The 9445-nt window shown below is 51.7% G+C and overlaps 1 protein-coding gene across 3 annotated transcripts in view; it reads left to right on the forward strand.

Moving 5' to 3' along the window:
- CE1H17orf67 (chromosome E1 C17orf67 homolog) overlaps positions 1 to 9145 on the forward strand; it is a 34462-nt gene extending 25317 nt beyond the window's left edge. For 2 of the 3 annotated variants that reach the window (XM_086686904.1, XM_025918193.2), the window contains 2 exons: positions 7245 to 7382; positions 9050 to 9145. In XM_086686904.1, the coding sequence (XP_086543030.1) occupies positions 7245 to 7361 (117 nt within the window). In that variant the 3' untranslated portion in view covers positions 7362 to 7382; positions 9050 to 9145. Of the gene's footprint in view, positions 1 to 7244; positions 7383 to 8976 lie in introns of all 3 variants that reach the window. The other variant, XM_086686905.1, reaches the window with a different exon arrangement.
- The last annotated feature ends 300 nt before the right edge of the window (positions 9146 to 9445 follow it).

The following is a 9445-nucleotide window of genomic DNA, read 5'->3' on the forward strand; positions in this document are numbered from 1 at the left end:
ATGATTTCAGCTGCTATTTAGGAGCGTGAAATATAGATTACCTTCTGATGCTTTTTATGTACGTTTGGCCCGGGCCTTTATAATGAGTGGATCAACACAGATGTCTAGGAAACTTCCAAGGAGGATTTCGAAAGGTTACGGAAAAAGAGCAGTCATTTCATTTATTTGTTTGTACGTTTCTCCAGTGGTTTTTTATTCAGGTCCTACTATGTGCCAAGCGCCGAGCCATGTACTAGGTAGCCCTTGGTCCCTGCCATCAAAAAGCCAGTTGGAGGTTTGGCTGATTAGGACAGGGATTAAGTGGGCAAGGAGGCAAATGAGCATATAATGGTAAGAAGTGTACAAATGCTCTATACCAGCGGTGCCTGAGCGATCTCATCAGAAAAGTCGGTAAGTATGGAAGCTGTCAGGTTTTTCAAAATTCTCATTTCTCCTCGAAAGCTTGAAGTTTATCGCTTTAGTAACTAATACTGGCAGTTGTTTTCCTTGAAGTGACAGGCTCACTTCGTTCATTTTCAAGGAGATGCCTGCCAAACACAGCGAGTTCTGTCCTTGACATCAGCAATCACTCAAGGGTTCTCGTTTTTATTTATTTATTTTTATGTTTATTTTTGAGAGAGCGGGCACGAGTGGAGGAGGGGCAGAGAGCGAGGGGGACAGAGGATCCAAAGCAGGTTCCGTGCCGACAGCAGCGAGCCCGATACAGGGCTTGAACTCCCGAACCGTGAGATCATGACCTGAGCTGAAGTCTGATGCTCAACCGACTAGGCCAACCAGGCGCCCCTCATAAGGGCTGTTCTTTGAGGAGACTGTCATACTTGGTCATGCGATAGAAGTGCTGTCTTCATGCTTCCCGTTGGGTCACTTTCTTCCGCTTCACGGGGTGGGAGGTGTTCTTCAGGGAAACTGGCATTTGAAGAACGTTCTGTATTTATTCATGGATTTTAACTGTGAGTGTGTGATGGTGAAAGATACGAGGACAGTGATAGTGGTTGTCACTGCCCTGACTCTGGTTAAGGCACCTGTTTTACCCACCAGTGCACACAATGAAAAGGCAAGTGATGTCTTGGGATTATTCTAAAGAGAGTTCTGACCTCGTGGACCCCCGAGGGGAGCACAGACCAGAGCTACTTTCGTCTTTCACTCAACCAGCACTTATTGGCAGGCTCCTGTGGACCAGTTCCTGGGAGAGAGGCTCCCCCCACAGCCTCAAGTCAGGCTCAGATCTTTCTTATTTAAGAGTATCCACAAGGAATCGGGCAGAGCTCGATGAAGAGACTTTTTGCAAAGGCATGGCAGCATTCAGGTCACCCAGCAAGAGATGATGATAAAGGATCTGGGGCTAACAGCCCCTGGGCTTGATGGGGAAAGGCAGGTTCCCAGAACAGGAGAGGGCAGCCCCCTAGGAGCAGTGGTCTTCAGGAGACAATGCAGCCAGCCGACCCGCTGGAACGCCTCCAGAGGCACCATGGGAGGACACACCGTGGCCTCTCTCACCCCTACCTCTAATCCCCTGCTGGCATCTCTATGCCAAACCCACTGGGAAGCCCCAGGTCAAGGGAGTCTGGTTGCACTTTTAGGCCAGCCTCTTACTGCACAGGCCCAGGTGAAGGAGGGGAGGAATGGATTTAGACGGGCAGATGGAGACTACGTATGTGGTACAGAACTTGTATCATCTCATTGAATCCTGGCAACCCAGGGAAGTAAGTGCTAGCAGCATCCCCGTCTTGCAGATGGACGCATCAAAGCCGGAGAGGTCAAGTGATATCGGCAGGGTGTGGATTTGAGCAGACCCCCACCCAGGCTCACACCTGGACCTCTTTGCCTCTCTCCCACACCGTCTGGCTCACAGGCAAGGAGACGGCAACATGGGCTTTCTTCGGTGAGCTGCTCACACTGAACGGTAGAGTAAGGATCATTGTGTGCCGGGAAGACTCTGTTCTTTATTTACAAGACCCCACATTGCCTTCCTTTCCCCCCAATTCTTCTTCCGCCCAAAGACTCCCCAGACAGGCAAATTATAAAGATACACGATGATTGTCTCCTCGGCATTGCATTTGGCCACATACTTGTTTACTAAACAAAATATTTTTTTCTCTTTAAGCTAGCTAAAGAAAATATTCTTTTTTTTTTTTTAATTTTTTTCTTTCAACGTTTTTATTTATTTGTGGGACAGAGAGAGACAGAGCATGAACGGGGGAGGGGCAGAGAGAGAGGGAGACACAGAATCGGAAACAGGCTCCAGGCTCTGAGCCATCAGCCCAGAGCCCGACGCGGGGCGCGAACCCACGGACCGCGAGATCGTGACCTGGATGAAGTCGGACGCTTAACCGACTGCGCCACCCAGGCGCCCCTAAAGAAAATATTCTTGAGTAGGGTTAGTTCTTAAAGCAATAAACAGAAAACATGAACATATAATAAAATCAAAGAATGACAGCATGTCAGGGCTGGAAAGGACCTTGGGCTGTGTCCTCATTTATTCCAGGCAATCTTTGGAGCACACGCCCCAAACTGCCCCAAACACAGGATTCAGCCCCAACTCACAGACGGGTCCTGCTGCTGGGGATTCACCGTACACACAGTGGGGTCCTGCCGGAGCCTCTCACCATCCGCCCCCTCTCTGGCCGCCCCACAGACCCCCTGCCTGGGACGAGTCAGATGAGAACTTGATCAAACAAATTCAAGCTGCATGGTTCCTGTGGGAAAGAAAATTCAGGAAAATTAGGCACTTTATAATTCATGCCTTTGCACAGTCATTATTTTTATTTTTAGGGGCACCTGGCTGACTTAGTCGGTTAAACATCCGACTTCAGCTCAGGTCATGATCTCACGGTCTGTGAGTTCGAGCCCCACGTCGGGCCTGCACTGACAGCTCAGAGCCTGGAGATGGCTTTGGATCCTGTGTCTCCCTGTCTCTCTGCCCCTCCCCTGCTCATGCTCTGCCTCTCTCTCCTTCAAAAATGAATAAATGTTTAAAAACTTAAAAAAAAAATTTTAGAGCTATGTTTAATACAGGATGCAGACTTCGTAGAGGATTTCATAGAGACTGAAAAACTTAAAGTTCTAAACTGGATCATCTCTTAAAGCTTTATTGACACCATAGGAGGGTGTTCAGGATTTGGGATTTTTATGATATCGATACATACCAAAATAGTTTAATCTTGTACGGATATTACTGAATATGACTACTCCCTCCCGGGGTGAGATGCCACTTCTCTGATTATTTGCCTGCTTTTGGATTATAAATTGTTTATGTGGATCCGTTTCATACGTTGTGATGGTTCACATCCCATCATTACAGCACCCGGGCTTCATTCAGGGCAATGTCAACGGCATACATCCTCCAAGTTAAAAGTCATTCCCAATCTCCACCTACTCTCTTTTGAGGAGAAAACATCAAGTTCGTGTGTCCACATGTGAGCCCGCCCGCATGGCACCTCCACTAAAAAATGTGATGTGGGCCAATTAAGTCCTTACTCTCGGGGACAGAGGTCACTGCCCACCAGAGTGACCAGGGCTGTGCTGGGGGACATCCAGGGAGCGCTGGGGTCACAGGGAACCTGAGAAGGCTTCCTGGAGGAAGTAACATCTAAGCTGATGCCTGCGAAGTCGGGTAGAAGTGTGATGGGAGAAAGAGAAGGCACGTGGGTATTCTAGGCAGAGAGAATAGTGTAGGCGGAGAGAGCAGGGCCAGTGTGGCCCATCCAGGGAAAGCTCGGGGGGCAGGGGGTTGATGGTGAGGGGAGGTCAGAAGATAGGCAAGGCCAGATCACAGGGAGCCCCACAAACCACATTAAGTGATTAGAATTTTCTCCTGAGCCCCGTGGGAGCCATTCAAGTATTTTAAGCAAGGAAGCAACATGGGTAGATTTTTTTTTTTTTTGAAATCACTTTTTCTGGGTAGTCTGGGTGGTGTTCAGCACCACTTCTCTGTTCGCACCAGGAGGTGGAGAGATGAGGTATGCAGGGAAGGAAGAGACTTTTGTCACCGAGGGAGGAGAAGTAACACTTTCCCTCTTAAGAAGCAACCTGCTGATTTATCATTTTTCTGTTTTGTGTATCAATTACACGAGGTAATACGACGAGAAACAATGTGGGATAGCCCACAGCCTGAGCTGGTTCTGTTGAGGACCGAGTTGTGTTGGGAAGAGAAGACCACCCTGACCCTGGACGTGCCCCGCAGGTGTATGAAAACCGAGCTTGAGCAAACAGGGAGGAGGGCGGGGAGAGAGCCACTGCACGCAGAGCAAACAGTGGTCCTCCCGAGGCCGGGTCCGGGTGCTCAGCTTCTCTGCCCTAGACCTCAGAAGCATCTGTTATTTGTGTTCTCTGCTCCCTTCTTCCGGCAACAGCGTGCCCCTTTTGCCCATCATCCTGGCGCGGCTGCTGGCTTCCTCCACCCCGTCCACCATCCAGCCTGCACCTGCTCTGCCCAGCTCAGGTGGCTGGCCCCCGTGGACCACACTGCCAGCTTCCCTGGCAGGCTGGCTTCTGCTTGGGCGAGGCAGGAGATGGGGGGCAAGAGGAGAGAGACGATGGGGCATTTGTTCCCCGCTCCCTCCCTGCCCTGCAGAGGTTGCGCCCCTCCACGACCCTGCAGGTCTAGGCACGTCCATGGCTTCCCTCTATTGCTAGTCCTTGGGTGCTGGAAGGTTCTTTGGTGGTTCCCTTAACCCTGTCCACATGGCCCCTTCGGCAAAGTCCCTTGAGGTGAACCGTGTGAGGGAGAAAGTGATTCTAGAGAAGCTCAGAGATCAACACGGCTGTGGTGACAGCCGTGGAGCCGGGCAGGAGACAGGGCCTCTCTCTGTCGTGAAGCGTGGGGAAATGGACTGAAAAACTTAAAGTTCTAAACTGGATCATCTCTTAAAGCTTTATCGACACCATAGGAGGGTGTTCAGGATTTGGGATTTTTATGATATCGACACATACCAAAATGTATGTACAGGGAGCTGCCCTCACCTGCCGGCTACAGTGATGCTACTCAGAGCTGCAGCCCAGCTCACCTGCTCCTCCTTCCCGGTGGGTGGTGCCGGTGAAGGCCTGAGGACAGCCGTGGCCCCTTTGGGCAGCACTTTGGGCCAGTCACTGTCAGGCTGGAGCAGAGATGGTGGGGGCAGGTGAGACGTGGGGTGGAGGGAGGAGGGGCAGGGTGAGGAGTGGAGGGGGTGAGGAGGCTGTCATAGCCTGGGTGGGTGGCACTGAGGACCCGACCCACAGACATGGCGGCAAAGAAGGGGGAGCATCTGGGACCATCAGGAGTTGACTTGAAGTCCTCATGCCCAGCGTCACACGAGTTTAGGGGTGAGGGAGACGAGGAGGGTCCGCATTCTGGCTTGCGTTCCTGAGTAGATGGTTCCAGCGATGGACACGCCAGACGGTGAGCTGCTCTCCGCTGTGAACACGTCCACGTGCAGGGCTGGCTGCATTTCATGGAAATGGGATCACACAGTATGTGGTTCTTTGTGACCGGCTTCTTTCGCTTAGCATCGTGTTTCCAAGGTCCATCCCTGTCGAGGCACGTGTCAGTACCTTATTCCTTTTTATGGCCAAATGATATTCCATCGTATGGAGGTACCACATTTCGTTTATCCGTTCATCAGTTGATGGATATTTGGGCTGTTTTCACTTTGTGGCTATGATGAGTGATGCCGCTCTGAACACCATGTGCACAGTTAGTATTTCTGTTGGGCATGTACCTAGGAGTGCAATCACCAGGTCACATGGTCGCTCTGTGTTTGACATTTTGAGGTTAAACTATGCTTAACATTTTGAGGACCCCTTTTTTGGTTGTAAAGTCTCTTTTGTTTGATACTAGTATAGCGACTTCAGCTTTCTTATAGTTATCCCTTGCCTTTTATTTATTTATTTATTTATTTATTTATTTATTTATTTGTTTTTCCCCTCGCCTTTTATTTTTATTTTTATTTTTATTTATTTTTTTTTTAATTTTTTTTTTTTTAACGTTTATTTATTTTTTTGGGACAGAGAGAGACAGAGCATGAACGGGGGAGGGGCAGAGAGAGAGGAAGACACAGAATCGGAAACAGGCTCCAGGCTCTGAGCCATCAGCCCAGAGCCCGACGCGGGGCTCGAACTCACGGACCGCGAGATCGTGACCTGGCTGAAGTCGGGCGCTTAACCGACTGCGCCACCCAGGCGCCCCTCCCCTCGCCTTTTAAAAAAGACGATCTTTTTAAATCACAAATGCACGCAGCCATAACTAATATTTTATTTAGCGATGCATGTTTTGAGACTTTAAAGCATGATGTTACGCTGTGAATGTTGTTCTTCTTGGATTTGTTTTTTCACTCAACATGCTATTTTTTTTTTAAAGTTTATTTATTTATTTCGAGAGAGACAGAAGACAGCGTGAGCGGGACAGGGTCAGAGAGAGACGAGACAGAGAATCCCAAGCAGGCTCAGTGCAGAGCCTGATGTGGGGCTCAAACTCACGAAACTGTGAGATCATAACCTGAGCTGAAGCCAAGAGTCAGACACTTAACCCCAGGTGCCCCTCAACGCTATTTCTAAGAGTCACTACGTCAGATGTAGCTGTAGTTAATTCATGTTCACTGCTGTATAATATTCCATGGGGGGTGACCCTACCACAGTTTATGTATCCACCCCCCTGTCTGTGGCTGTTTGGCACAGTGCTAGTGTTTTGTCACTACAAGTTTATTGCTTCTGTGAACATTCTTACACGACTCCTGATACACGTTTCTCTTGTTCTCAGAGTGACCAGCAGCACCGGCATTGGCTGGAAACTTGCCCAAAATGTAATAAGTTCTGGAGCCCAAGCCCAGACTCGCTGAATCAGAAACTCCGGGGGTAGCACCCAGCAGTCTGTGTTTTGACAAGGCCCCCAGGTGCTTTTGATGCCTGCCAGCGTTTGAGGACCACTGCATAGGGGCATAATTGAGGAGCGAGATTTCCGGATTGCAGGCCACTAATTGTTTTTCAGAGTGGTATTTCCATGCTACACCCCATTAGTGTGTGTGAATTCCCATAGACACACACCCTTTCAGCCCTTAGGTTGTCAGATTTCTTTATTTTGCCCATCAGCTGGGCCCGTCTGACTGCTTTTCCCTGCGGAGAGGCGTAGGCATGGCGGGTTCCCCGCTGGTCTGGCCTCCCAGCCTCCCTTAGCCTGGTCGCCCTGTCTCGGGAGCACGGCCGTGCCGTGCCGCACGAGCTCAGCTGTTGCTGAAAAGCCGCTCTGCCGTGTGGGTTTGTTTTGACAGGAGTACATGCATCATCTGCTCCGCCTGGAGCACCGGGCCGAGGAGCAGTTCCTGGAGCACTGGCTGAACCCTCACTGCAAGCCCCACTGTGACAGGAACGTGGTCTATCCCGTGTGAGGGGCTCGGGACCAGCCTCTGGTACGTTCCTCCCCCCACCAGGCCTTCTGGTTTAGGGGGACGGCGGGGGATGGCACACTCATGGCTCAGAGGATTTCGAGAGCCGTCTGGTTAGCCGGGTGTGGGCTGGGGAAATGGCAGGAGCCAGGCAGGGGTGAGAGGCGGCAGCCAGGTGGAGAGGGGCTCTGGGCACACACCAGGGAGCCTGACCCCTACTGACTCACCAAGAGATCCCAAACAAAGGAGGGCTGTGACCCTATTAGCTGTCCAGAAAGGTCACACTGGAATGCAAATCTGGAGAAGTATGGCTTGTGGAGACTCGTGTCTTTGCAGGTGGGGTCAACAACCCTGGGCCTGACCAGTGACATCCGTTACGACCATCACCACCGTCACCAGGACCAGCAACTTCTTTCCTTCCTTCCCCTAGCCTTCCGGCCTGGGGGTCTGCCTGGCCCATCCGTTCCGCCTCCCCCTTGCCCTGGGTTTGCTCTTTTAGGCCCCTGAACTGGACTGTCAGCACCTGCACAGTCCGCCTGGCACCTCTGCTCCCTCGAGAGGCGGCTTGCTTCTTTCCTCCTGGTCTCTCTCCTCCTTCCCAGATCCTATTAGATAAAGTAGCAAATCCCTTCAGAGGGTGAGCCTAGCGGCTGTAGTTGCTCCTCTGTAATTTTTACGGACAGAGCAGGACAGGATATAACTGGGTGGTTTATCATCGGTGGTTGGGAGAAATCTTCTGTCTTCATTGTTGTTGATTTGGTGCTACTGCGAGCCGACCGAGGAACACTCCCTCTAGAGTATCGCTCTTTGTAATTTGCAGAGTGCTCTCACATAAACTGTCCTCTTTGGTCCTCTTAGCACCCCTGTGCCGGTTGAGGGCTTACGGTTTAACCCCATGTAATGGAGGCGCTAACTGAGCAGGATTACGCCCCTAACTCATGCTGAGCAGTGGTTGGGATGTCAGTCTTCTGGCGACACCACACCCCGCACCCTCCCTGTGGACTCCCCTGGAGTCCCTCCGAGGGACAGTCAGCAAACAGTGAGGGGAACATCTGCTTGAGGGGTAGGAGCTGGACTGACATCCCTCCAGAAAGGGTGGCACCTGTTACTGTTGTGGGAAGAGTGGTTTGTGGGCGAACGTGCCCCGCGGCAGCTCCCTCCTCTGCCCCTGGGTGGGATGGGCCCTGCTGCTGAGCCCGCCCGGGTGTGGACCTCCGGCTCCCGCAAAACCCAGATTGCAGCGAGACCTCGTGGCAGGCGGCTCGCACTTACAGGGAAACAAGGAAGCTGCGGCAGGAGGGGCGGGGCGCACCAACTTGGAATGCGGAGTCAGGGAGCTCTCCGATCATGAAATCTGATCCCGGGAAAAAGTGTCCAATTTCTCTCTGTCTCCTCATCTGCAAAACGAGGGTAATAAGGGCTCCTCCCTCACGTGGTTGTTCTGAGCATTAAAAAAAAGTCAGCGCGTGGCAAACGGTGGCGGCCTGGCACACACGGGGGAAGTGCTCGGAAACGACAGCTTGCCGGCTGTTTCCCCCTCCTCCTCCTCCTCTTCCTCCCCTCTCCTTCTTTTTATCCACAGGATCCTCACACAGTTTATTCTCCCCTTCTTTTCCAGCAAGCATTTTCACAAGCACCCACCTGGCTACTGTTGAAACAGGACGAGGCTCCTTCTTTCGTTTGTTTTTCAGTTGCGGAAATGGATGGATTCAGACCTTGTGAGCTGTGGGCACAGCAGAGGTTGCTTTGGGGATTGATGGCAAATATATACACGCTGCTTCATTTTACTAACCTGTGTCAGTCACTAAAGCCAATAGCTTAACGTATAACGGGCACTCCCCCCCCCCCCCCCCCCCCCCGCCATGGTCTTCCTACAGGTTTGATTGGGTGGGCAGAAGGGGGAGCTTCCCTGGGGCTGATGAGCGGGCAGTTGGGGCAAGCTGCCCACCCTGATGACTCAAGGAAGTCTTGCACTGAGGAGTGAAGCTCACCAAGGGGTCGGTGGGGGGGACGGGCGCTGCGGAGCTGCTTGGTCATCTACTGCCCCCCCCCTCCGCCGCCCCGTCTGCTTTAATAAACGTTGGTGT

This window comes from Puma concolor, chromosome E1 (genome assembly GCF_028749965.1).
Source record: "Puma concolor isolate L17-30 chromosome E1, mPumCon1.1.hap2, whole genome shotgun sequence".
In the NCBI taxonomy this organism is placed as follows: Eukaryota; Metazoa; Chordata; class Mammalia; order Carnivora; family Felidae; genus Puma; species Puma concolor.